Below are 26,173 nucleotides of genomic sequence, written 5' to 3'. Positions count from 1 at the left end.
ACATTGAACAAATATAAATTAAAACTTAAGATCCGTCACTGTCAGCACTACCACAGACACCATAGCAACCACCTAGCAACCATTTAGTAACTCCATAGCAACCGTTACTGACCTAGCAACCAGCTGACGCTTCACCTGCTTCGTCCTGCAGTCCTTTAAAGTTTAACACGCCACATTCAGCTCCAGGTCATGTTTAGCTTAGCTTAGCACAAAGCCGGGAGACTCTGAACGTTCGCGTCACTTCCTGCCTTCAAATAAAATGTTGTCGTGTGTAGCCATGGAAGCGCAGTGTCACTTCCTGTTCCAGCATGAACTCATGATCCTGTGTTAAAATTATAAAAGCTGAAAGCTGATTGGTCAGTCTCAGCTGCTGTGTTTTGATCAGTGTGTGTGTATAAGTACTGATGTACGTGAACACCTGTCGGCCAACAAACCACTTCCTGTTTGTATAAAGTTGTAAAAATTAATTAAGTTCTATGTGTTGAAAGAAAAGTAGCTTTAGGTGAAATGATATGTGATGCAAAGATATTTAAATCAAATGAGTGAAAACTAAATAAATCAGTTGAAGCACAATCGGAACTGTTGTCGATTTTTCAAAATAAAAGGTTTCCAACAAGCGTTTCCTTCGTGTTCATACTTCGTCAAGTTGAAACTTTGTTTTCATGTGAAATAAACTGAGCTGAGTGTGTCTGATGACGTCACTCACTCAGTATTAACACACTACAGTAGATCACATGTTAATGTGTTAAACTGCCACTTTGTAAATACAGTCAATGAGACGTTTTACACATTGACTTTATTCATATTTACAGGTTCTGCTGTGTTTTAATTTCAGTCTGTTTCTTTGTGATCAGATTATTTATTTTTATCTTAAATACATTTATTATGAAGAGAATAGTTATTATTTTCACGTATTAAAATGTTAGTTTATCATAGTTTTATTTTCTTAATATTTTGTCTCCTTCCTGTCGGAACCAGACGTCGTCGTCAGGCCGGAACCTTCGTGTCGGTGCTTGTTGTTTCCAGTCGGACTCAATTCCTCGGCCCCCTGATTGTTGTTCCCTCTCTGCGCTCCGTCTCTCCGCTCTGACTGCTTGTTTGGTTGTTTGTTTGTTTGGTTGTTTGTTTGTTTGGCTTGTATCCGGTAAAATCCTCCGCTGTTACCGGACATGTCGGCTGGCGGGAGTCTCGCGGGTGGCGGGAGTTCCTTGTTCTCCGGGTTCCGGGTTCTGGGACTTTACTCCAACCACGTGCCGCACGCGCTCAGGTACCACAAGAAGCACCGGGAGTTTTACGTGGTGACGGCGGTCGGGAAATGTTTCCACACGTACAACGTAAGAAAGCGACTGTTTGTGTTTGTGTGTTTGTGTTTGTGTGTTTGTGTTTACACCAGTTAACGTGTGTCTGTATGTCGTCACGTGTTTGTCCTCTGACGGCTTCCGTACAGCGTGTCAACATCAGCTGTCTGTGAGGAGGAACCGATCAATCGATCTGTGATCAATGTGACACGTGCACAGAGAGAGAGAGTGAGTGTGTGTGTGTGTGTGTGTGTGTGTGTGTGTATGTGTGTGTGTGTGTGTGTGTTGTGTGTGGTGAAACAGGTAGAAACACCTGAGGAAGATTCTTCAGGTGACACGGCCGACTGAGGAAACAGCCAGCCATCAGACATCTATTGATCTCTGATCAGCTCCTGGTGGTTCTGGTTCTGGTTCTGGTCCTCCACAGAGTTTCAGTAGTGTGCTGCTGTTTGCTGAGAAGAATTCACTGTTTTCTTTATGGAGTTCTGAATGGAGGCGTGATCGGTGTATTGATTAATCGATGTATTGATCTCTTTCAGGTGAACAGGTTGGGGATCGTTGCTGTCAGTGAGTACATTTAAATCTTTTACACTGAATTCACTCTGCTCTCTGATTGGCTGCTGTGTTCTGATGTAATGTGGTGGTTGCCTAGGTAACAGCCTTCCAGATGACATCAGCTGTGTGGCAGCAGACAGGATGTTGGTGTTCGCCGCTGCTGGACGAGTCATCAGCGCCTTCGCCAGGAACAAAGAGGTTGTTTTTGTTTTTTCAAAATAAAATGAAAAGGCTGAATGAATGTGACCGACTGAAAACAAACAAATGTTTCTGATTGATTCTTTTTTATTAAGTTTCTGTGTTTTTGCTTTGATTGATTTTAGTTTTATTTTTTAAAGATGTTTTAAATTCTTGTTTGTCTCAAATGTCAGAGACGTTTTCAAGGATTCTTCTGTTTGTTTGAAATATTAAAATAATGTGTCCGTTTACAGACGTGATATTTGTTGTCTGATTTCCTGTTGATCTTTTGTTTCAATGTTAAACAGTTGAATTGAAAAAACAAAATAAATTTGCTCTCTGTCCAGGTGGTGATGCGTTACCACGGACACAGACAGGAAGTGCGTGTGCTGCTTCCTCTGGGTGATCAGCTAATCTCTGCTGACAGCGGTGGTGATGTCATCGTGTGGGACGTCCAGGGAGGAGGTGAGTGGGCGGAGCTTCACCTACACTCACCTGCTCCTTTGTTTGACCCGTCCCGTTTCCCATCATGCCTTGCTTTCTCTCCGTCAGATGTTTACCTGCGGCTGCAGTTCGACCCCGCCACCTTCGACGTGTCGGCCATGATGCACCCGAGCACCTACCTGAACAAGGTGCTGCTGGGAAGCTCCCAGGGTGCACTGCAGCTCTGGAACATCAAGACCAGGTTAGCATGTTAGCATCCAGGCTAACGCGGTAGCTACAGAACAGAGTTACTTTACATGAGGTGGACGACCAGCAGAGGCAGTATTTACATAGTACTGCCAGTATATGTGTAGTAGTACAGCTGAATGTATTCTGTGTGGAGTACTACTACAGTCTGCAGTACTACTACAGTCTGCAGTAGTTTCACTACAGAACACTGTTGTAATAATACTATAGTATATACATTTATATATATATTTATGTGTGTGTGTGTGTGTGTGTGTGTGCGCGTGTGTGTGTGCGTCAGCTGATGGTTTCTCTTTTGTGTCTCAGTAAGTTGTTGTTTACGTTCCCCGGCTGGTCAGCAGGAGTCACTGTGCTGCAGCAGGTCAGTCACACACACACACACACACACAGTTATATACACAGTTATACACACACACACAGTTATACACACAGTTATACACACACACACACACACAGTTATACACACAGTTATACACACACACAGTTATACACACAGTTATACACACAGTTATACACACACACAGTTATACACACAAACACACACACAGTTATACACACACACACAGTTATACACACAGTTATACACAGTTATACACACACACACAGTTATACACACAGTTATACACACACACACAGTTATACACACAGTTATACACACAGTTATACACACACACACACACACACACACACACAGTTGGAGTGGCAGTTCAACAGTCAGATCCTTGATCAGCTTTTATTTCCCAGAGTCCCGCGGTGGACGTGGTCGGCGTCGGCACAGCAACAGGTCGCATCATCATTCACAACATCCGATTGGATGAGACGCTGATGAGCTTCACACAGGACTGGGGACCAATCAGCTCGCTCGCTTTCAGAACAGGTACAGGTGGTAGTCTCTCGCCCGCTGCATGCGCCTCCATTCATTCGCTCTCTCTCCATTCATTCTCTCTCTCTCTCTCTCTCTCTCTCTCTCTCTCCGGCAGACGGCCCTCCCATCATGGCGTCCGGCAGTCCTCAGGGCCACATTGCATTCTGGGATCTAGACCGCCGCCAGCTGGTCACTCAGCAGAGACACGCCCACAGCACAGCTGTCGCCGCGGCAACTTTCCTGCATGGAGAGCCGCTGTTGGTCACAAATGGAGCGGACAACGCCATCAAGGTGAGACACACACACACACTCACACAGACACACACACACACACACACACACTCACTCACACTCACACAGACACACACACACACAGACACACTCACTCACACACACACACACACACACACACACACACACACTCTCCATGTGACCCCCCTTCTCCGTGACCTCCACTGGCTTCCTGTTGCGGCCCACATCAGATCAGGACCATGGTGCTGGCCTTAAGGCCGTCAGCAGAGCATTTACCTCCAAACACTGGTCAGACCACACGCCCCAGCGCGAGCACTTCGCTCCACTACATCAGCTGGCCGGCTGGTACCGCCATCGCTGAGAGCAAACAAAGGTCGCCCAGTGAAGTCGCGACTCTTCTCTGTTCTGGCGCCTCAGTGGAACGAACTCCCGACCAACGTCTCCAGACTCACCTGTTCAGACCTCACCTCCGTGTGCTTTCCTTCACTTTTACAAAAACAAAACAAACTGACAACGACAGATCTTCCTGAAACACTTCCTCTCTCTCAGCTTCGGGTCATCAACACAGAACTTGGATCACCAGAATCAGACCTGCAGACGGGCTTCAGGGCGATGATGACTCACAGGAATGATTTTCTTTGCAGGTGTGGATATTTGATCAAGAGGGGGGCGGAGCCAGGCTGCTGCGGAGTCGTCAGGGTCACAGTGCCCCACCCACCACCATCCATCACCACGGCAACGATGGAAAAAACATCCTGAGTGCTGGTAAACAAACAGCTGCATCATCTGCATAAACATCTGTAAACATTCAGACTCGTCTTTATGTCAAACGTATTCACAGTTTAACGTCAACGTGCTGTTGATGTTTGATTGTTGACTTATTGTCCACGACGTCATTCAGGTTCTGGTTCTGTAAACTAAATGAACCGGATGTGAACGGTTGTTTCTGCCCCCTGCAGGTCAGGACGGGACGCTGCAGTCTTTCTCCACAGTCCACGAGCGTTTCAACAAGAACCTGGGTCACGGTCGGTTCAGCCCTCCAACCAGACTCTGTTTAAAAAAGATGTGTTTTTAAAGATGTCGGGCTCAGTCAGCTGTTTGATGTGGTATCCATAGTAACAGCCAATCAGAATGAAGTCAGTAAACGAGGACATTTTTTACAACATGTGTTTTTTTTTATTCACCAGCTGATTTTTTTGACTTAGACTTTGTTTTGCCTCATTAGCAGCTGATTGGCTGGTTCTGATTGTCTCTATAATGAAACCCAGATTAAATAAGTGGTTCTGTTCAGGTTCTGTCAACAAGAAGAAAGAGCAGAAGAAGAAGAAGGGGCTGTCCTACGAGGAGCTGCGTCTGCCTGCCATCACAGCCTTCTCCTCTGGTGGGCGCTCTGACACAACTGGACCCACACAGAACTCCATCCACACAGAACTCCATCCACACAGAACTCCATCCAGAGCTCCACACAGAACTCCACACAGAACTTCATACAGAACTCCATCCACACAGAACTCCACACAGAACTCCATCCAGAACTTCATACAGAACTCCATCCACACAGAACTCCAAACAGAACTCCAAATAGAACTCCACACAGAACTCCAAACAGAACTCCACACAGAACTCCAAACAGAACTCCATACAGAACTCCACACAGAACTCCATACAGAACTCCATACAGAACTCCACACAGAACTCCACACAGAACTCCATACAGAACTCCATACAGAACTCCACACAGAACTCCACACAGAACTCCAAACAGAACTCCATACAGAACTCCACACAGAACTCCATACAGAACTCCACTCAGAACTCCATCCAAACAGAACTCCACACAGAAACTGTCTAATTTAAACACGTCCTCTCTGTTGATTGACAGCTGCTGCCCGTCAGTCGGACTGGGATGGCATCGTCGCCTGTCATCGCGGTCGCCTAGCAACCACCACGTGGAACTACCAGCGATGCACCATGGGAGCTCATCACCTGCAGCCACCGCTTACTCGCAGGGACACCATCGCTACGGTAACGGCGCTGTCTCAGCTGTGTTTCTCTAAGCTCCTCCTCCCACGCTCTCTAAAGGTCACGTGACTTCCTGCCTCTGTTTCCAGGCTGTTGACATCACTTCCTGTGGCAACTTTGCTGTGATTGGCTCGTCATGCGGCCGTGTCGACATCTACAACCTGCAGTCGGGCCTGCACCGTGGTTGCTATGGCGACGAAAATAAGGGTATGTTCACCTGTTCTTGCCTGTGATTGGTCTGTACTGTGTCTCTGTCTGTCATTGACCACGCCCCTTTTCTGTTCAGCTCACAGCGGAGCGGTGCGAGGTGTCGCCACAGACACCCTGAACCAGCTGACACTCACCGCAGGCTCTGATTGGCTGCTTAAGTTCTGGCGCTTCAAGACCAGGAAACAGGAAGAGCAGCTGAAGCTAAATGCTGCACCGGCTAGCATGACGCTACACAGAGACAGGTAGTTAACAGATAGCACGAAGCTACACAGAGACAGGTAGCTAACAGATAGCATGAAGCTACACAGAGACAGGTAGCTAACAGATAGCATGAAGCTACACAGAGACAGGTAGCTAACAGTGTTGTCCTGTTTATTTTCTGTTAGCGGGATGTTAGCATTAGCACTGGACGACTTCACACTGCTGGTGGTCGACATAGAAACCAGAAGGGTCGTCAGGAAGTTTGCTGGTCACCACGGCAACATCAATGACACGGTGGGTCCAGAGAAGCTCTCACCGCTAACAAGCTGCTAACGATGTTCAATAGAAACTAGCATGCTAACAGATTCATGTTTTAAATCTCACGCTAACCTTTCACTTCCTCAGACTTTCAGCCCTGATGGCCGCTGGCTGGTTACCGTGGCGATGGACTGCACCATATGTACATGGGATCTCCCCTCTGGATGGTAAGAGTGGTACAGTCCACTTTAGTATTGATAATGTTCTCTTCACAACACTGATTATTATTGATCATTGATCACTCTCGTCCTGAACACATTCAAACATCAAAATATTCGTCTCAACTTGAACGCTCCATTATTTCCTCTTTGAGTAAAGTAAAGACAGAAATCCAAACTTTCTCTCAATAATTCAACTTTTCCGCATCGTTCCTACTTTGTGCACATCACAGTTACATTGATGTGTGTGGGGCCGAGCGCTGACAGAGTGTTAAATTAATTCAGTCCCACAATATTCACCTCAACTATGAGATTTAATGAATATTCGTGCTGGTTGCAACAATGTGGCTCTGGAAACAATCGGACGGGTCGACAGGAACACGGACCTGCTGCACTCAGGCCCATTAAACTGAGAGGAAACATCTGGAGGCTGACAAACACATCCACCTTTCAGAACCGCTCCACTACACACATTCAAACACACACGACTCAGTTTGTACCATCTCATTATCTGACTGACGGCGGTTTTGTTCAGTTCAGTTCTGTTTCTGACACGATGATGTGGCGAGAGCTCAGCTCAAGTCACTGCCCGGGACCACAACCACCCTGGGTACCATCACCGTGGTAACCGAGGACAACTGGGCCAACACAGAGACAGATTTATCTCTCTCACTCACACACACACACACGCGCGCGCGACGAAGATGACGATGATGATGATGATGATCTTTTTCTCTCTTTAGTCTCGTTGACTGTTTCCTGGTTGCCATGGCGCCAGTGGGCGTGTCTTTGTCACCGACCGGAGACTTCCTGGCGACGACTCACGTCGACAGTCTGGGCGTCTACCTCTGGTCTGAACCAATCAGTGTTTAGTTACAGCAGCCAATCAGCAGCCTGTGTTGACCTTTTATAAAGATTACATCACTCTGTGTTTGAGTTGTCAGCCAATCACAGTGCAGCTCTCCTCCCTCAGGACCAATAAGAGTCTTTGTGGACCTGTGGGGCTCCGCCCCCTCCCAGCTGACTACCAACCAGCTGTGGAGACGCTGCCGGGTGTCACAGTGGACGAGTCGGAACAGGAAATGACATCAGAGGAGGCTGACGATGCGTACGAGTCAGCTGATCAGTTGGGGGCGGAGCTTGTGACTCTGTCTCTGCTGCCGGAGTCTCGATGGAAAAGTCTCCTGCACCTGGATGTCATCAAGGTGAGTCTGAGTCCCCAGCAGGAAGCAAAGACACCAGGAGGCGTGGCCTGAACCAACACCGAGGCGTGGATTATTTATCTGTGATGTCATCTGAGGCATCTGAACGTACCCGTTGATTTAAATATCACTGATGTGTTTGTAGAGGAGGAATAAACCTGCAGCGCCCCCTGCTGCTCCGGCTGCAGCTCCCTTCTTCCTGCCAACACTTCCTGGTCTCACCCCTCGATTCACGTCGCCCACGGCAACTGAACAGGAAACACAGGTAGAGCTTTTATTTCTAAAATCCTGTTTCATCCTGCCGACGCTTGTTGATGAGTTCGTTGTTGTTGACTGTGTTGTTGTTGTTGTCGACTGTGTTGTGGACAACTGTGTTTTTGTTGACTGTGTTGTTGTTGTTGCTGTCGACTGAGTTGTTGTTGTTGTTGTCGTCGACTGAGTTGTTGCTGACTGCTGTTGTTTCAGTCGAAGGTGCTGAGTTGGGGCTCGCTGTGTCAGAGGTCACAGTTCGGTTCTGATCTGGAGTCGGCTCTTGAGTCCGGATCATGTGAGTCTTTTAATTATACTTAATTTAGCAGCTTGCTAACAGCTTGTTATTGTTGTCATCATTGTGTTTACGTTATCGGCTCGTTTGTGTACGTTTGTTATTTAAAGATTGACATCTTTGATTAAAGGAACAGTTCAAAGATTTTAAAAAACGAATTCTCTCTCTGTGCAGTCGATCGCCCACTAAGTCTCCTGAAGGATTGTGGGCCGGCGGCGGTCTCCGTGGAGCTCACTGCTCTGACATCAGAGGGGGGTGGAGCCAGCAGCCTCCTGCTCGCCTTCATCCAGATGATTGACAGCATGTTGGCCAGTGGGCGGGATTTTGATCTGGCTCATGCTTACCTGGCGCTTTTCCTGAAGGTCAGCCAATCAGAGCTCAGCTTGCAGCTTCAATGAATATTCAATATCTTTTTATTGTGAAAATCTTTCCTGGGCTTCCTGTTTATTCGGGTTTTTGTTTTGCTTTTCAGCTTCACCTCCGCTCGCTGTCACAGGACTCTGTTGCCATGGCAGCATTGCTCCGCCTCTCCTCCCGTCTGGAAGCAGGGTGGGCGGAGCTACAGTCATCGTTCGACCAATCACTGTGTCTGCTGTCGTACGCCAAGAGTGCACTGCTGTGACACTTTTTGTTTTGTACTTTATTAAATGCTTGTTTTGATGTTTACAGTTTGAAAGTGACATCATCGAGTTTGGACTAAAACAAAGTTCCAGAATGTAAAACTTTATTAATAAAAAAGAGAAAAACACTGAAACATTTTATCTGCCAAAAGACTTTGTATCTTTGTCACAGCACATGATGTCATCATGATGTCATCATGACATCACTCAGACAACCAGAGTTTGAAGGTTCGGTCGTAGGAGCTGGTGGCGATCAGTTTCCCGTCAGGCGACACGTCGACGCCCATCACCTGAAGACACAAAAACAGGTGTGAACTGTCCACCAATCAGCAGCATCGTCTGAACAGACCAATCAGAGTGTTCGTACCTTCCCCTCGTGTCCGGCCAGCGTCTTCAGCGGCGTCCAGCCCGGGTGACTCCAAACCTTCGCAGTGTTGTCGTACGCTCCCGTCAACAGGAAGTGGCCGTCTGTGGCTGCACACAAACAGGAAGTGAGAAACGAAAACTGACAAAATAAAAGTGAGGAAAAAGTAACAAATAACATAAATTAAGGTGTGTTTCTTACGTTGGAAGCGGACAGCTGACAGCAGGTTCTGGTGGGCGGGGACTGTGTACAGACACTTCCTGTTTCTCAGCTCCCAAACCTTACAGGTGTTGTCACCACTTCCTGTCGCCAGGTGATACCTGAGAAACCAAAGTAAAATAATTATAGTGTAAAAATATTATAACATTAAACATTGTGTTTAAACAAAAAGAAGAAACGTTCAAAACAAACGTTTAACTTTGTAACAACAGGAAGTAAACGAGTATCAGCTGATATGTGACGTCATGACATCATCAAACCGTAAGGAATGAAGATTCATCAATAAAAACTACAAACACATTTAAACAATGTCAGCAGTGTTTCTGTCGTTTCCATTGTTCCTCTCTGATTGGCTGTGTGTTTTGCTGGCTGTTCTCTGATTGGCTGTGTGTTTTGCTGGCTGTTCTCTGATTGGCTGTGTGTTTTGCTGGCTGTTCTCTGATTGGCTGACCCGTTGGGGGAGAAGTGCAGACTGTAGATCTCCTTCAGGTGTCCCTCCAGGAAAACAACGCAGCGTCCCGTCCGAAGGTCCCACACCCGACCAAACGCATCCAACCCGCTGATTGGATGAGAGTCGAGAGACAGACAGATGATTAATCAGACGGGGGCGGAGCCACAGAAAGTTAATACACACTAACAAGTTTCATCTCACTTTATATTTAAATATACATTTACTATTTGTTCATGTCTTATGTGGTGTGTGGGACAGTGTGTAGGACAGTGTGCAGTACAGTGTGCGGGACAGTGTGCAGTACAGTGTGCAGTACAGTGTGCAGTACAGTGTGTAGGACAGTGTGCAGTACAGTGTGCAGTACAGGGTGTGGGACAGTGTGCGGTACAGTGTGCGGTACAGTGTGCAGTACAGTGTGCAGTACAGTGTGCAGTACAGTGTGTAGGACAGTGTGCAGGACAGTGTGCAGTACAGGGTGTAGGACAGTGTGCAGTACAGGGTGCAGTACAGGGTGTAGGACAGGGTGTAGGACAGTGTGCAGTACAGGGTGCAGTACAGGGTGTAGGACAGTGTGCAGTACAGTGTGCAGTACAGTGTGTAGGACAGTGTGCAGTACAGTGTGCGGTACAGTGTGCAGTACAGGGTGCAGTACAGGGTGCAGGACAGTGTGTAGGACAGTGTGCAGTACAGTGTGCAGTACAGTGTGCAGGACAGTGTGCAGTACAGTGTGCAGGACAGTGTGCAGTACATTGTGCAGTACAGGGTGCAGTACAGTGTGTAGGACAGTGTGCAGTACAGTGTGCAGTACAGTGTGCAGTACAGTGTGCGGTACAGTGTGTATTTTACCCAGTAGCAGCCAGGGAGCCGTCGGGGTGGAAGTGCAGGTCGTGGACTCCTTTGCTGTGACCTTCCTGATGGAGGATTTCCTCCTGAACCTCCAGATCCCACAGACGCCACGAGTTATCATAACTACACACAGACACAGGATCAGTACTGCTAATGTGTATTAATACATAGACAGATACATAAACACTGTGTATTAGTACACACATACATAAATACTGCAGGTGTGTATTGGTACACAGAGTGAGTACCTGCTCGTTCCCAGAAAGCGTCCTGAAGGATGCCAGGACACGCGGGACACTCGCTCACTGTGACCCTCGATGTCAGCCACCGGCTCATCACTAGGGCAACCATAGAGACAGAGACAGGAATGAATGACCATATATGGAAGACCACGTACAGAACAGGTCCTCGTCTCCTCCCTCCTCGTCCCCTCCCTCCTCGTCTCCTCCCTCCTCGTCTCCTCCCTCCTCGTCTCCTCCCTCCTCGTCCCCTCCCTCCTCGTCCCCTCCTTCCTCGTCTCCTCCCTCCTCGTCTCCTCCCTCCTCGTCCCCTCCCTCCTCGTCCCCTCCCTCCTCGTCTCCTCCCTCCTCGTCTCTCCTCGTCCCCTCCCTCCTCGTCCCCTCCCTCCTCGTCTCTCCTCGTCCCCTCCCTCCTCGTCTCCTCCCTCCTCGTCCCCTCCTTCCTCGTCTCCTCCCTCCTCGTCCCCTCCCTCCTCGTCCCCTCCTTCCTCGTCTCCTCCCTCCTCGTCTCCTACCTCTCCAGGTTCCACAGCTTCACAGAGCCGTCCGCAGCACACGAGGCCAAGCTGACGTCTGATTGGTCGAGGGAGACTCCGGCCTGTGGACGGAAGACAACCGCTCCAACGTTGGTGTTGTGTCCTTAAGCCAATCAGAGAGCAGGGACAGAGAGGGGGTGGAGCCTCAGCGATTAAAGTGAAACAATCATGTTTGATATTTCTGATAAAAACTAAAAAATGTTTCTTTGTACACAAAATAATAACAAACATTAATATTCATCTTCATGACAGAAACAGTGAAAATCAAAATAAATGTTAATAATTAAAATGTGAAGCTCCGCCCACCTCTCAGTGTACGAATCAGGTTGCAGTCGGGGACGGACCACAGCTTACACAGACCGCTCCTGTAAAGGGGCGTTAGCATGTTTAGCATTAGCATCATAACATGAGCATGTGTAAGTCAACAAGCTAAGATGCTAACAACCTTAATGCTAATGCTATCTGTGTGTGTGTTCCTGTGTTAGCTGCTTTGATGGTTATGCTAGCTACATGTATGCTAATGCTGTAGTGGGCGGGGCTTGGTACCAGGAGGCCGTGGCCAGCATTTTGGAGTCGGGGCTGAAGTGGCAGAAGCTGATTGGTCGATCATCACCAATCTGACTGCAGAAGTTGTTGAGATTCTGGAGGAGGAAGAAGAGGAGGAAGAGGAAGAGGAGGAGAAGTTCAGAGATCATGTTGTCAGGAAAGTTTAATTAATTTATTTTTGATGAGTATTTAATGATGTGTACGATGCAGAAGTAATGAAAAATGATAAAATATAAATCTGAATTCAGTTTTTTGGGTTTCTGATTCTTCTAATAAACAACAAGTCTTGTTTGTGAGCTCGAGCTTCTTAACGTTTGTAAAATACGTTTAAATTAAAAATAAAGTTCTGATTTCTTCTTCTGTGGTGAAGAAGAGTTTGGACGTATCCATGTTGTTTCTTGTTCATTTCGTTATTAGATTTTTTATTAAACGACCAACTTTGAGTTGAAAACTGTCTTGTTTTTGACGATGATGCTGGAGATCAATAAAATCAAACTGTTGACCATCTTCATCATCGTCATCAGACACCTAACGCTGGACCTTCTGGTGATGTCCGTTTTATTTTGAAAGTTTAGCTGTGATCATGTTCCTGTTTTATTGTGAAAATCTGTCAGAACTTTGATCACAAAAATGTTCAAACAAAAAATGGAGAAAAACTTTATTTATCGAATAGTTTATTAACGTCAGTTATTGATTTGACCTGATTAATCTTTCTGAACATTCTTATCTAATAAATTAAAATCGATTATTGATCGTCTCTCTCACCCTCAGGCTCTTGTGCAGCTCCTGTTGCCGGATCGTCCTGGTTGACTCGGAAACATCCTTCTGAGCACGTGCAGCCTCCAGGCGCCTCATCGCCCTGATGGACCAATCACAGCAGAAGCTTGAGTCACAGCCAATCAGATCACTCTGATAACTTCTGTTCAGTTTGAAACATGAAGGAGAGACCAAAAGTCGTCCTCTCGCTCTGATTGGTTGCTTTGTTGGTGACTCACCGTGGCAGAGAGTATTTGGCCAACCAGAGTCGAGCGTCCTTCAGGGAGGCGGAGCCTTCGTGGTACCATGTCTGCTGGCACTGTGATTGGCCAGAAAGAAAAAACAAAAACAAAATGTTCATTTAGTTTATTTTTGTGGAACGTGTGTGTGTGTGTGTGTGTGTGTGTGTGTGTGCTGACCTCGTCCTGTGACCTCTTGGCTCGCTCCTCGTCTCTCCTGGACTTCTTCAGAGCGTCCGGACCGACGACAGACAGAACACTTCGCAGTCTGAGGACACAGACAAGACAGAACTTTGTTTCTGATCAGCGATCAATATCACCCGTTAACTGATCATTACCTGATTACCAGACTGTAACCAGCTGCTGGTCACTGATGTTGATCTGTGTGTGTGTGTGTGTTTTGAAACGCACCTCTCGCGGCGGTCAGCTGGTCCCTCTCCAAACAACGTGATTGGCTCTCCCAGCGCTCGGAGGCCGGCCTTCACCTCAGCGTCGTCGGTGGAGACGGTGATCTGTCGCGCTCGGCGTCGCCGCTCGAACGCAGCGAGAGCTTCCTGCTGCCGCTCGCTGACCCGCTCCTCCATCTCCAGAGTCTCTCCTGCACGGCATCATGGGAAACAGAGTCAGGCACACACAGACACACACACACGCGTTCACGTCCTTCTGAAGTTCACAACATGAGACCGACCTGAAGAGATGTTGATGTTTCCCGCCTCGATCCCCGCCTTCACCCCTTCACTTCCTGTCATCTTGCTGCTCGCCGTCAGTGAACTCAGACGCTCGCGCTCTTTCTCCTCCAGGCTTCCGTAGTAAACACGGCTCCTCTTCACGGCCGGAGCCAAGTCCTCGTCGTCAGACATTTTTTTCACGTTTTCTTCTTCTGCTGCTGCTGTAGCTGCTGTCAGCCCCAGAGGCTGCTGGGAAAACTGACAAAAAACAACTCAAGTAAATAAATTAAATTCTTCTTCATTTTAAAAATCAGATTTTCTTGTAACAATCAAAACTAAACTAAATGTTTCACATGATCGTCAATAAATCATCAAACATCACGCAACAAAACAAACTTCGTACATAATAAATGAGATGATCTGATTTTAATGAGAAAATGTAAAGTTTGTAATTAACACAATAAATGTAACTAAAAGAAAACAAGTCCGAAAATATAAACAACAGAGAATAAACTAAAATATCTCAAACATGTTTATCAACGCTGTTTGTTTAACGACGCTTCAAGACCAAGTCTCCTTCTGACTGTGGTCCAGACTCTGATCTGGACCTGGTCTCGTGTGGTCCAGAACTGACTGGAGTAAGTTAGTGGTTTCTGATCTGGACCTGGTCTCGTGTGGTCCAAATGTGAAATAAGGACGACCAAACCCTGTGATGTCCTCTGTCGTACTGGACCATTGGTTTCTTGAGACTTTTAGAACCGAGCAGGCAGAACCACAACAGACAGGTCGGATTAGAAATGAGACTGTAATGTAAATGAGACAATAAAAAATAAGTAGTTGAGTTAAAATGATCAGAACTTGAATGACACCGCGTCACTGTGCGAGTCACTGTCACTTCATCAGTTACTGAGCTGGTTGAACGTGACTGAGCAGCGCCACCTACAGGCGGGGCGCCACCGGTAGAGTGGACCGGACCACTCCAACAGAACCTGTGAATCAGTTTATAGAAATGAACAGTTCGACTGAAGACGTGATTCTTCTGTGATATTCCCGTTTACGTCACATGATCAATACTGACTGATCAGTGGTTATTGATCCTCGTGTCAGCAGACTCGTTGAGTTGTACACAGTTCACTGACACCAGCTGACCCGCCCGAGCTCTGCGTGTCTGCGCCTCCATCAGTCTTAAATCAGGCGGTTTTCAAATGGAGTCTGGTTCCGCAGACAGACGAGCTCCGACGTTCAACAGGAGAAAAAGACAAAACGCGGCTGCACAGCTAATGTTAGCGTTAGCATTAGCATTAGCATTAGCATGAGCAACAACTCAAACACCCTAACAGCAGCGTCACGCGCCACGTCAGCCACACCTGAGCGGGCGGACGGCAGGTGTGACTGTCAGGTGTGCGGCGGAGCCTTTCTGAACTTTAAACATTTTAATTACATTTAAACTTACATGTGAGGAGAGACGAAGCGGCGGCGGCGGCGGCGTCACCCGGATGTAAACACGTCATCAGCTTCCGGGTCAGAGGTTGTTCTTCCGGTGGACAGAGCAGCAGCAAACAAACACAAGAGGAGAGAAAAGCCGCGAAAATCCCGCAACAACACACCTGGCAGGTAACTTTACACACGTCCAGTACACCTGTTGAAACTGTGGGCTGCAGGTGAGCAGCACGCGCGTCTACTTCCGGCCAAATTCACGGTTTGTAGATGTTCGAACAGACGTTAGCCTGTTAGCTTAGCTTAGTACTGTGTTCAGTTTAATAGTGTCATGCTAATGAGCTTCATGGTTTATTTGATTTCACATCACTTCCGGTTTTATAATGATGTCATCAGGTCCTGCTGGAGATAATCAATAACACTATCAGCGTGTGTGTGTGTGTGTGTGTCACTGTGTGTGCGTGTGTGTCACTGTGTGTGGGTCACTGTGTGTGTGTGTGTGTGTGTGTGTGTCTCACTGTGTGTGTGTCACTGTGTGTGTGTGTGTTCTGAAGAAGAGATGCTGAGGAGGAAACCGACCCGTCTGGAGCTGAAGATCGACGACACCGAGGAGTTCGAGAGCGTCAAGAAGGAGCTTGAGGTTACATCACTTCCTCCTAATGTCGATCAATGCTGATCAGCATCAATCAATACTGATCAGCATCAACCAACAGTATCTATCAGACGCCATGACTCTGTGCAGTCAGTATGGATCAATATATTGATCAGGTCTGGGGGCGTGTCTTGTGTCTGATCAGTTTCTTTTTTTTCAGGCCAGGAAGCGTCAGCGAGAGGAGGCGGAGTCAGGAGGTGGCATGGGCGGGGCTTCTGTTATCAGTGTTGACATCATGGGGGGCGGAGCCTCTGCCTCCGCTTCTTCCTCCACTGCGGCGTCGAGGGCGGAGCTTATTAACGAGCGAATTGGCTACAAGCCCCACCCCAAACCAGCCACGCTGCCGACCTTATTTGGAAGTTTACAGTTTTAATTAAAATGTTTGAACAGAAAAACTGTTTGTTTGTTTGTTTGTTTGTCAGAGTGTTTATATGTGAAGGAACGGCGCCCTCCGCAGGACAAACATCTGCACTGACTCAGCTGTGAAACTGAAATATTTCACTTTAGTTCTGAATGAATTCAGTGAATCTGATCAAACGTTTGTCATGTTTAAGCTCACAGTCATGAACAGGGTGAACGAAGCTGCGTTGATCCGTCTGACAGAAATAAATAACTTCTGTTTGAATAAATGAAGATAAACTCACATGAAGGAGAATGAAACGATCCATGTTTGACACATTAAAGTCCAACGAGATGAATAAACGTGAGACCAGCTCCTCTGAGGACAGCTGAGGTCCTCTGAGGACAGACCAGCTCCTCTGAGGACAGCTGAGGTCCAGGCTCAATGTGACGGACGTCAGTCTGTAAAGCTGGTGAAGAGTTTGTGACGACAGTAAACTTCAGCCTCTGAGGCAGACTGACACGTTCATACACATAATTGTGATTTGATTCATTGTGTCAAACTGTCACGTGACTTCATTGTGGAGAGCTGCAGACACCTCAGTGTTCAGCTCGACAGCAGACTGGACCTGTGGACAGAGCAGACCAGCTCAGATCTGTGTGCAGTAAGATGTTGAGAAGTAGCACCAGAGCCAGCGACACAGAGACCGAACAAATGGGCCGGAGGCTGGTTCTGTACTGGGATCAGCTCCGGGGTCCCACGAGGTGGTCGTGGAGAGAAGGATGCTGCACAAACTGCTGACCGTCATGGACGACACGTCACGTCCTCACCATGACCTGATCAGGCAGCAGCCTTCAGATCAGCGCTCCTCCAACTGCAACCAGGACCGAGTGTTTCCTCCCACTGACACCTGACCATGAGTCTGGGCAGAGGACACACACACACACACACACCTGGAGGCCTTTTTACACGTTTTACATTTATATTCATATTTATATTATTTACTCTATCTGTCCCCTTCTGATCTCAGTACGGTCGTGTATGTGTGGATATAACACCACCCGGCTAGGAGCATTCATCTCCTCCCTCAAGCCTGCAGCAGCTGAACTCTCCTTCAACAGGGAGGAGGCGGTGAGAGCCCCCAGGAGGACCAAGGAGAACCCAGCACCTGGCCCAGACGACATCAGTGGCCGCGTCCTGCGGTGCTGTGCAGAGCAGCTGGGGGGCGTGTGGACAGCGGCACCGTTCCCCAGCTGCTCAGTCGAGGCTCTGAACGACCTGAGGCCTGTGGCTCTCACCTCTCTCCTGATGAAGGCTATGGAGAGGGTCATAAAGAGAGACATCATCACAGTAACGGACCCACTGATGGACCCTCTCCAGTTCGGTACCGTGCAGGCAGAGGGGTTGATGATGAAAACACTCATCATGGACAGGTACACAAACACCTGGATCCACCCAACACCACAGCCAGACTCCTGTTTGCAGACTCCTCTGCATTCATCACCCTACAGCTCCACATCCCCGCAGAGAAACTCTCCACCGCTCCCACCTGGACCACCAGCTGATCCAGTGGATCACAGACTTCCTGACCAACAGATCACAGAGGGTGCTGGTCAACAACACCTACTCCGACACCTCTCCAGGCTCCCCTCAGGTCTGCATCCTCTCTCCTCTGCTCTTCATCCTCTGCACAGATGACTGCAGGTCCACCCATCCTGACTCATCTGGTTCATCAGTTCTCCTGTCGCTGCTCTCAGGTCCTCACGTCACCACAGCTCAGTGCTGCAGGAGTCTGTGGAGTGATGTGACAAATCTGCCCTGGAGCTAAACACAGAAGACCAAAGAGATGGTGGTGACCTTCTCCAGCAGGCAGAGGGAGCTCGAGCTGGTGGAGGACAAATACCTGGGCACAATTTTTGACAGTACGTTTAAATTTGCCTCCAACACTGAGGAGATCTTCAGGAGATGCCAGCAGCGGCAGTGAATGAGAACATTCTTCAGACATTTCATTTCTCCTTCATGGACTCATCACTTTCTCCATCTCCTGCCGGTTCCACTCCATAAGTCTGCAAAACAGGACGTGCCTGCAGAGCACAGTCAAGTCTGCTCTGAACCCATTGGACCGCCGGTCAGAACACTGAGGACCGCTCCGGATCCTTCAGGACTCGTCCCTCGCTCTGTCCCCAGCCTTTGACTGGTTCCTCTCAGGACGCCGGCTCTGCTGCCGAGCTGCAGGACACAGAGGAGGAGGACCTTTGTTCTCAGGGCTGCTCAGCTCCTCCACTCCATCAGACTACCAGAATAAAACACATCTTTATCTGTGTGTCGTCTCTAAACTGACCCTGATTGATTTTTATTCTGTTTGTTTAATTTGTTCGTTTCATCCATTTGAAACTCAGTTCAGATGTGTCGGCTCTTCCCTTCTTCTCCACCTGATGGCGCTGTTGTTTGTTTTTGTGAGATACGTTTGATAAAAAAGAACAAAAGCGTCGCGCTGTGCTTTTATTGTGAAGGCCCCCGCCGGAAAAGCTCGTCCTCTCCTCGGGTTGTTTTAAAGATGGCGGCGCCTCTTGACGCTGCGGACGGCTCGGTGTTTCTTCGCGCCATTGTCTGGTTTTGCCGCCGTTAATCCCGGACAGAGAGCCTCGGCGATGACGTCATGAGGAGCAGGCTGACGTGCAGTGCTTCCGGATGCCTCGTGTGAACCGGACGGCCGTTTTGTCGCTGCTGATCGTCAGCAGCTCCGTGTTCCTGCTGTTCCAGCTGTATTACTACAGGAAGTACGTCAGCAAGGTGAGACACCGTCAACAACAAACAAACAGTTTTTCAATAATCGATCAGCGGATTGATCGGTGGCTTCAGACCATGAATCTGTTGGTCAGAGTTTGAATTAATAATTAAAAATGTTCCAACAGCGAGATAAACGTGTGAAAGCTGTTAAATCGGAAGAATGGAAAGCCAGCAGGGTCAATCATGAGACACTAACACGTGTAAGTGTGTGTGCCATGGTGAGTACACGTGCTATGGGAAGGTGCTGTTTCCGCCGGAAGTATGACTTCCCAACTCAGGAAGGGGGAACATCCGAGGAGCACCTGAATGCAGCACAAGTGTCCCCTCACTGAGACCTGCAGCTCTGTCTGCCTGTTGGGACCACGAGGACTCGCTGGAGGACACTTTCTGCAGACTGCCTGAGAGAACGACCCACTATTACTGCCGTAATATTAAACACAGGGTAACCATGGGTTACCAGTGAATGCCTCAAACATCATCATCATCATCACATTAACATTTTATACTCACAAACTGAAATGTGGTGACATCTTCTACAGAAGTGACTCTGCTGACGTCACTCCGTCCATTCAACAATAAAACACAAATGAACGTTGTGACGGTCAGGTGGCGGGCAGGTGATGGTCAGGTGAGGAGAAGTGACAGGGTCAGAGGTCTGTATGAAGACGTGACAGGGTCAGAGGTCAGTGAACACGACAGGCTGACGTGCCCTCTGGTGGTTTCCTCCAGTAACACGTGGTGTGTGAATGACGACATCTCACTGAAGTTATCATTTAATATCCCAGCATGCCTTTTTTCTGCAGCCTGGCCCTCACATCCTGAGCCGAACAGGTCACCTGACTGCCAACGACGTCCAATGGGTGAGTCAGAATTAATGCTAGCATCCGCCATGTTGTTAGCCTCTCTGTTAGCCTCACTGAACCTGCTGTCTGGTTTCTGCAGCAGACGGTGAAGAAGTTTCTGGCATTAGCTCAGCGCTTCAGGCTGCCGTTGTTCCTCGCAGACACAGCCGCACTGACGCTTCTCTCCCAGGATGCTTTGCGGCAGCGCGACAGGCTGGTGCGTGAGCCGCACTGCAGCTTCCTGTGCACTGGCCGGCCAATCACGTCCTTCGCTCTGCATGCCAACCTGTGGAAGTATGATGTAAGTGGTGTGTTCATGGTCCCAAGAGAAAGTGTGAAAGCAGAGATGAGATGAGATGAGATATATTTGCAGGAAGTGTTATTAGTTATTGTTGGTACTATATTTATTTTGTTTTGGTCAGCCTGGCCTCCTATTGGCTGCGGAGCAAAAAGGCTTCGACCTGCTGGAGCTGCGAGGAGAGGACCCGCGATTGGCCAGTCTGGACACCCTATCAGGAGAGGAGATCCCCCTGCACTTCCTGTTCCGCCTCCATGGCTACATCATCCAGGTGGGTGGGGCTGCATCAAGCCCCCAGGAAGTGGGTCGGGGTTTGAAGCCAGTTTCTGTAGTGGCCGAAGTGTGAAACTCCAGCGTCACGTGGCGCCCTGCGGCCCAAAACACTTTTTCCCACAAGCTCACATGTTGAAAGAAGAGGCTGTGTGGACAAATTATTTTGAGCGTCACAGCCCCAAGACGTGACCCGTTCACTGAGACATGACCCGTTCATTGAGACATGACCCGTTCACTGAGACATGACCCGTTCACTGAGTCATGACCCGTTCATTGAGACATGACCCGTTCACTGAGACGTGACCCGTTCATTGAGACATGACCCGTTCACTGAGACATGACCCGTTCACTGAGACATGACCCATTTACTGTCAGAATCTGATCCATTCAGTCCAATAACATTTGGAAAGTCTAGAAGAGCCGCACGATAACATTATTTCATCCTTATTCAAGTTGGTGCAGCTCCTCCAGTCTTTCTTAATTTTATTGGACCGAACAGATCAGATTCCGACAGTGAACGGGTCATGTCTCAGTGAACGGGTCACGTCTCAGTAAACGGGTCATGTCTCAGTAAACGGGTCATGTCTCAGTGAATGGGTCATGTCTTCAGATTAAAATCACAGACGGGTTAACAGGTGATTTTTAGCAGGTCGACCTGTGAGACCTGCTGATGTTGGTGGCATTATTCAGGGTCAGAAGCAGACAGTCGGCTGCCATCTTAAATATGGTCCGGTCTTTTGTGTTTCATCTCAGGCTGTTTTATGTATTTTGTCCCAGGTGGTGTTCCTGTACGAGCGGAGCGGGAACTACCTCTGGCACGGAGCGTTACGTCTCAAAGCCAACATGGACCGAAGCTTTGCTCCCTTCAAACTGCTCGACTACGGACGCCACGCTGGAGCGTACGACAGGTGAAAACCTCTGAAACAGGACGAGCCCTTGAATCTGATGTGAAACGTCTGAATAGTGTCGACCTGAAGAGAATCACATTGAGTCATCAGCTTTATAGATCAATAGATCAATAGATCACATGTGTGATCATTGTTGTTCTGAGACTTACGATGGTTAAACACATGAAGTCTGATGATGATTGTGTGGAAACATTAATGAACTCATTCAGACTTCCATCTGATTTCAGACATGTTTGTTATCTGATTTATTATCACATGATTATTATTATTATTAAAACACGTCTAATGAAACATAATCTCTGTTTGTTTTGTGTGGTCGCCCCCTGCAGGCCGGAGCTGGTTCTGACAGTCCTGGACGGCCTCGACATTCGTATCCCACGCAACGTCTCCCGTTTCCTGTACGAGCAGCGACACGCCCACTTCCTGGAGTGCCGTTACCGTGACGCCCGCAACTTCCAACAAGTGAGAAAGAACCCAGGGCTTTTATTGTGAAAGGGGGAAATAAAAGAGGAAGTGAAAGAGAAAAATGAACAAGTTATTTTAAAAAGTTTAAATGAAATGTAAATGATGAAAACAGCTCTCTCTCTCTCTCTCCACTGTGTGTGACTGCAGCTCTACCCTGACGACTCGTCTCCAGAGGCGCTCGACTTCAGGAGGAAAGTGAAGTCTCTGCTTCACCTGGCAGCTCGAACACTCGCACGCCTCGACGTCCCCTTCTGGCTCAGCAGCGGCACCTGTCTGGGTAACACGCTGAGTGTCTGCGGCGTGACCACATGCTAATTTAGCATGATGGCATCCAGTAGCATCGCCGCACGATATCCTGTGTATGACGTGAACATCTCTCTCCGTCTCTCTCGCCCCCTGCAGGCTGGTTCAGGCAGTGCAGTATCATCTCGTACAGCCGTGACGTTGATATCGGGATTTTCATCGTAGACTTCAGGTCGGACATGGTCACAGCGTTCAGGGACGCCGGCCTGTCGCTCAAACACAAGTTTGGAAAGGTGATAACTTTGTTTTCTTTCTTTAATCTTGAGAGTCGAGGTCTGATTTACAGTCCGGTTCAGCTGCAGGATATCTGGGCCAAGAGTTCTGTGCACCCGTCACCGTTTACAGTCCAAACTTCAGACGCAAGTATGAAGCTGAGAGACTCTTCATCTTCACTTATTTTGAGTCTCTGTCTTCTTCAATAATTGTTTTTCTACAAATACTTTTATAGCCACTGTGCTGACTTTGTGAAGCAGGTATTTTATTTTGAAGAGTTTGTTTGTAGCTGTCGTTTCCTGTATTTTCTTCTGAAGGGTTGTGTTGACTGTTTTCACCAGGCTCCGTCCAGACGAGCAGAATCAATCAGCCGCAGTGCATGCTGGTTAGATTAGTGTCAGACTAATGGGAAACACCTGGCTGTCTCCTGATCTAACAGCTGATTGGTTCAGACGTTGACTCAACTATTTGATGTTTTATATTCAGAGGAGAACGGATCAATATGTGACGGATCAATAATGAAACTACTGTCTCGTATTTTTAATGTACTGATGTATTATTAATGTAGTGTGAGAGGGACGAGTCTGCTGAGAAGTGATGTGAAATGATCCACAAACAACTGAACACTGATCAATGTCTTGGACCGAACAGATCAGATTCTGACAGTGAACGGGTCACGTCTCGATAAACAGGTCACGTCTCAGTGAACGGGTCACGTCTCAGTGAACGGGTCATGACTTCAGATTAAAATCACAGACGGGTTAACAGGTGATTTTTAGCAGGTTGACCTGTGAGACCTGCTGATGTTGGTGGCATTATTCAGGGTCAGGAGCAGACAGTCGGCCGCCATCTTAAACATGGTCCAGTCTTTTGTGTTTCGTCTCAGGCTGTTTTATGTATTTTGTCCCAGGTGGTGTTCCTGTACGAGCGGAGCGAACACTGATAAATGTTTCTGATCACATTTAAATAATTAAGATCAGATCTGACAGGATGTGACTTCCTGTACAGACTGAAGGCTTGATGGCTGCTCTTCAGCTCCGCCTCCTGCTGCTGCCGCGTCCGTTATTCAGCCGAGGAAGCTGTGCAGTGCATTCTGGGAGTGTGGTGTTTCCAGAGACGGATGCCCTGAAACATAAAAATCAACTTAACTTTGTATAACTATGAAAAACATCATCACGACGTCAGATTCTGCAGATGTTCTTGTTCCCAGACGAGCCGCCATGTTGGCTCTGTTGTCATGTGAGACAACGTCCTGTGGACCTTTAGTTTGAAACTGATAGGACATTTCGAAGGCGTGTATTTTATTTTGAAGGCGTCTGTGTTTTATTTTGAAATGCAGGTGGAGGACAGTCTGGAACTTTCCTTTCTGAGTGATGACGTCAAGCTGGACGTTTTCTTCTTCTATGAAGACGGAGACGTGGTGTGGAACGGAGGGACGCAGGCGAAGAGCGGCAAAAAGTTCAAGTTAATAAAACTTTATTGATATTGACAGTAGTGGGAGGGGGCGGGGGTCAGGACTCACATTAGAAAACTTTATAATTACGCTTTAAACAATAAAACACCTGAATAATTTAAAAAAAAGGTTGCTCTTGTAAATAAAGTTTTATTGTTGTACTTCAGGTACATCTTCCCTCGTTTCTCGCTCTGCTGGGCGGAGCTTCTGGAGCTGAAAGTTCGTGTTCCCTGTGAAACGCTCGATTACGTGACGGCGAACTACGGAGACACCTGGAGCATCCCGCTCAGGACCTGGGACTGGAAGTCCTCACCGAGCAACGTGCAGGGAAATGGGGTGTGGCCTCCAGACGAGTGGGCGGAGCTTATCCAAGTTTACTGACAGGAAATGACTGAAAACTAAATCAACACTGAAACTACAAATAAAAACAATTCAAAAACAACAAAGATGGAGAGAAACCTTCTGTTGACATCATCATGACATCATCATTTATACTGTTGTTAATAATGATCATTACTGTTAGCCTGACTGACTGACTGTTGACTGCTGACTTACTGTTGACTGACTGCCTGTTGCCTGACTTACTGCCTGTTTCCTGACTGACTGCTGACTTACTGTTGACTGACTGCCTGTTGCCTGACTTACTGCCTGTTTCCTGACTGACTGCTGACTTACTGCCTGTTGCCTGACTGACTGCCTGTTTCCTGACTGACTGACTGTTGACTGCTGACTTACTGCCTGCTGCTTGACTGACTGCCTGTTGACTGACTGACTGTTGCCTGACTGACTGCCTGTTTCCTGACTGACTGACGACTGCTGACTTACTGCCTGCTGCTTGACTGACTGCCTGTTGCCTGACTGCCTGTTGACTGACTGACTGCCTGTTTCCTGACTGACTGCCTCCCACCAGACTCTGTTCATTTTTCTGTTACTTTTCTTCACCTCTGCTCTGAGAATCATGTTTAGAATCAAAATGAAACGTCATCAAACAACAGCTGTTACGTCACCACACATTTAATATTTCCGGTCAGGTGTGCATCAGTCACCTCTCCACCAGACTCTGTTCATATTTTCGTCATTTTTACTCTGAATGGAACTCGACTCGGTTCCGGTCCTCTCGTTCAGTTTTTCAGTGTTCAAAGTTTGGGATGGTGACGTCACTCCGCCGCAACCTCGCGCTCTCGCTCCTTATGGACCACGAGCCCCTTGCTGATCAGGTCCGGGATCTCCACGGCGAGCCACGGTCCGAGTCCCAGTGCCATCAGGTGCGCCAGACCGAAGCGTGGCGCGTTCCGGGCCCACAGCGGGGCGAAGTGGTCGGTCAGGCAGATCCTCCCTCCGCGGTACATCTTTGCGGTCTTCCCGTCCAGCTCCGGGACCGCCACCTCCGGCGCCGTGGCCGGGTACGTCACCGGGATGTCGAACTCCAGCCGGAACTCGTAGCGCAGCAGCTCGTGAATGAACCAGCACGTGCCGGACCAACGCGTGCCGTCCGGGTTGGACTCGAGGCGGAACCAGTCGTTGTCGGCCGCCTTGTTCTGCTCCACGAAGCGGATCAGCGCCTGGTACTCCTCCTTCAGCCGCTGCGGCCACAGCGCGCCGTCCCGCGGCCCCGCGTGCGTCTTCAGCAGCGGGATCTGTGACACGGCCTTACGCGTGGCCTCGTCCGCCATTTTGTGTCTAAAAGAAAATAAGTTTGAGTTCAAACCGAGTCTGACGGGAAACTGTTCGGTTCGGGTCCACTCAGGTTGTCTTCAGTTCTCGTTGAGTCCTGACGTGGACTTCCGGTTTGACACCGCACGGAAGCTGCTCCGAGTCAGCATGAAGCACTTCCTGTGGGGGATTTTCAAAACAAAATCCTTCTTCTGCTGCCGTTACTGATTGGTTTTCACTGATGATCGATAAAATGTGTATTTGTATCAGATTTTCTGTCAATGCAAGCTGTAAACTGTGATTCGCTGCTCTTCCTGTACTTGCGACATCTATCGACTGTCCGTCCTGGAAGAAGATCCTCCTCTGGCTCCTCCTGAGGGTTCCTCCATCGTCTTGTTTCCCTGTTAGAGGGTCTTTTCCATCAACATGTGAAGCTGTTCCTCAGTTGAATGAGGGTCTGAGGACAGGATGTCGTTCACTGTACAGACTGTAAAGCCCATCGAGGCAGTGTGATTGTGATTTTGGGCTGTATGAATAAAATTGATTTAATTTGAATCACCAAAAGCATGA

At 48.2% G+C, this 26,173-nt stretch overlaps 6 protein-coding genes across 12 annotated transcripts in view; 4 read left to right on the top strand and 2 right to left on the bottom strand.

Moving 5' to 3' along the window:
- Positions 1–573, top strand: part of slc25a46 (solute carrier family 25 member 46) — a 6,560-nt gene extending 5,987 nt beyond the window's left edge. For all 3 annotated transcript variants that reach the window (XM_084382929.1, XM_084382928.1, XM_084382927.1), the window contains exon 8: positions 1–573. This exon is cut by the window's left edge and continues 1,004 nt beyond it. The gene's annotated coding sequence lies outside the window, so the exon portion shown is untranslated.
- Positions 574–1,010: 437 nt separating this feature from the next.
- wdr36 (WD repeat domain 36) lies at positions 1,011–9,251 on the top strand. The gene is made up of 22 exons (XM_084382907.1): positions 1,011–1,334; positions 1,838–1,865; positions 1,951–2,051; positions 2,378–2,495; positions 2,583–2,715; positions 3,027–3,081; positions 3,465–3,597; positions 3,701–3,876; positions 4,482–4,602; positions 4,797–4,862; positions 5,129–5,218; positions 5,720–5,862; positions 5,949–6,066; positions 6,146–6,311; positions 6,456–6,564; positions 6,676–6,755; positions 7,490–7,597; positions 7,720–7,951; positions 8,094–8,213; positions 8,414–8,495; positions 8,667–8,854; positions 8,965–9,251. The coding sequence occupies exons 1-22, from the start codon at positions 1,170–1,172 to the stop codon at positions 9,112–9,114; spliced, it is 2,682 nt and encodes an 893-aa protein (XP_084239033.1). The 5' UTR covers positions 1,011–1,169; the 3' UTR covers positions 9,115–9,251.
- On the bottom strand, positions 9,200–15,517 carry prpf4 (pre-mRNA splicing tri-snRNP complex factor PRPF4). 3 transcript variants are annotated; one of them, XM_084382913.1, is made up of 15 exons: positions 15,430–15,517; positions 13,997–14,234; positions 13,720–13,906; positions 13,489–13,576; positions 13,309–13,388; positions 13,079–13,172; positions 12,314–12,408; positions 12,074–12,132; positions 11,747–11,870; positions 11,241–11,330; positions 10,993–11,115; positions 10,147–10,254; positions 9,678–9,796; positions 9,480–9,586; positions 9,200–9,402 (listed from the first exon to the last, which is right to left on the bottom strand). In XM_084382913.1, the coding sequence occupies exons 2-15, from the start codon at positions 14,166–14,168 to the stop codon at positions 9,316–9,318; spliced, it is 1,533 nt and encodes a 510-aa protein (XP_084239039.1). In that variant the 5' UTR covers positions 14,169–14,234; positions 15,430–15,517; the 3' UTR covers positions 9,200–9,315. The 3 variants fall into 3 exon arrangements, with proteins under 3 accessions (XP_084239039.1, XP_084239040.1, XP_084239038.1); XM_084382914.1 differs by lacking the exon at positions 15,430–15,517 and adding an exon at positions 15,055–15,394; XM_084382912.1 differs by lacking the exon at positions 15,430–15,517 and adding an exon at positions 14,641–14,727.
- On the top strand, positions 15,458–16,482 carry cdc26 (cell division cycle 26 homolog). 2 transcript variants are annotated; one of them, XM_084382941.1, is made up of 3 exons: positions 15,458–15,590; positions 15,968–16,053; positions 16,226–16,478. In XM_084382941.1, exons 2-3 carry the CDS (start codon positions 15,973–15,975, stop codon positions 16,436–16,438), a joined length of 294 nt encoding a protein of 97 aa, XP_084239067.1. In that variant the 5' UTR covers positions 15,458–15,590; positions 15,968–15,972; the 3' UTR covers positions 16,439–16,478. The 2 variants fall into 2 exon arrangements, with proteins under 2 accessions (XP_084239067.1, XP_084239068.1); XM_084382942.1 differs by having other exon boundaries at positions 15,514–15,590; positions 15,971–16,053; positions 16,226–16,482.
- A 2,456-nt stretch (positions 16,483–18,938) lies between these two features.
- fktn (fukutin) lies at positions 18,939–24,389 on the top strand. Of its 2 annotated transcripts, none has more exons than XM_084382923.1 (10): positions 18,939–19,198; positions 19,999–20,055; positions 20,141–20,338; positions 20,460–20,606; positions 21,386–21,516; positions 21,846–21,978; positions 22,129–22,258; positions 22,384–22,517; positions 23,837–23,961; positions 24,118–24,389. In XM_084382923.1, exons 1-10 carry the CDS (start codon positions 19,097–19,099, stop codon positions 24,329–24,331), a joined length of 1,371 nt encoding a protein of 456 aa, XP_084239049.1. In that variant the 5' UTR covers positions 18,939–19,096; the 3' UTR covers positions 24,332–24,389. The 2 variants fall into 2 exon arrangements, with proteins under 2 accessions (XP_084239049.1, XP_084239048.1); XM_084382922.1 differs by having other exon boundaries at positions 20,138–20,338.
- A 557-nt stretch (positions 24,390–24,946) lies between these two features.
- Positions 24,947–26,124, bottom strand: ufc1 (ubiquitin-fold modifier conjugating enzyme 1). The gene has a single exon (XM_084382937.1). It carries the CDS (start codon positions 25,621–25,623, stop codon positions 25,108–25,110), a length of 516 nt encoding a protein of 171 aa, XP_084239063.1. The 5' UTR covers positions 25,624–26,124; the 3' UTR covers positions 24,947–25,107.
- Positions 26,125–26,173: the final 49 nt, after the last annotated feature.

This window comes from Pagrus pagrus (assembly GCF_965226575.1).
Source record: "Pagrus pagrus genome assembly, chromosome: 19".
NCBI classification, from domain to species: domain Eukaryota; kingdom Metazoa; phylum Chordata; class Actinopteri; order Spariformes; family Sparidae; genus Pagrus; species Pagrus pagrus.
The sequence above is the reverse complement of the archived record's forward strand: the minus strand, read 5'-3'. Positions and strand labels throughout refer to the sequence as shown.

What these genes read in the sequence shown, in the direction of transcription:
- wdr36 (XM_084382907.1), top strand. Translation starts at nt 1,170, where the DNA reads ATGTCGGCTGGCGGGAGTCTCGCGGGTGGCGGGAGTTCCTTGTTCTCC. An exon ending in GAGTCACTGTGCTGCAGCAG is followed by an intron (nt 3,082 to 3,464) that starts GTCAGTCACACA and finishes TTTATTTCCCAG; the next exon opens with AGTCCCGCGGTGGACGTGGT. An exon ending in TGCACCTGGATGTCATCAAG is followed by an intron (nt 7,952 to 8,093) that starts GTGAGTCTGAGT and finishes ATGTGTTTGTAG; the next exon opens with AGGAGGAATAAACCTGCAGC.
- prpf4 (XM_084382912.1), bottom strand. Translation starts at nt 14,712, where the DNA reads ATGGTCCAGTACGACAGAGGACATCACAGGGTTTGGTCGTCCTTATTT. An exon ending in CCTGATTCGTACACTGAGAG is followed by an intron (nt 11,871 to 12,073) that starts GTGGGCGGAGCT and finishes GATTGGCTTAAG; the next exon opens with GACACAACACCAACGTTGGA. An exon ending in GTCAGCTGTCCGCTTCCAAC is followed by an intron (nt 9,587 to 9,677) that starts GTAAGAAACACA and finishes GTTTGTGTGCAG; the next exon opens with CCACAGACGGCCACTTCCTG.
- cdc26 (XM_084382942.1), top strand. Translation starts at nt 15,973, where the DNA reads ATGCTGAGGAGGAAACCGACCCGTCTGGAGCTGAAGATCGACGACACC. An exon ending in GCGTCAAGAAGGAGCTTGAG is followed by an intron (nt 16,054 to 16,225) that starts GTTACATCACTT and finishes CTTTTTTTTCAG; the next exon opens with GCCAGGAAGCGTCAGCGAGA.
- fktn (XM_084382922.1), top strand. Translation starts at nt 19,097, where the DNA reads ATGCCTCGTGTGAACCGGACGGCCGTTTTGTCGCTGCTGATCGTCAGC. An exon ending in TCCATGGCTACATCATCCAG is followed by an intron (nt 20,607 to 21,385) that starts GTGGGTGGGGCT and finishes ATTTTGTCCCAG; the next exon opens with GTGGTGTTCCTGTACGAGCG. An exon ending in CAGCAGCGGCACCTGTCTGG is followed by an intron (nt 22,259 to 22,383) that starts GTAACACGCTGA and finishes CGCCCCCTGCAG; the next exon opens with GCTGGTTCAGGCAGTGCAGT.
- ufc1 (XM_084382937.1), bottom strand. Translation starts at nt 25,623, where the DNA reads ATGGCGGACGAGGCCACGCGTAAGGCCGTGTCACAGATCCCGCTGCTG.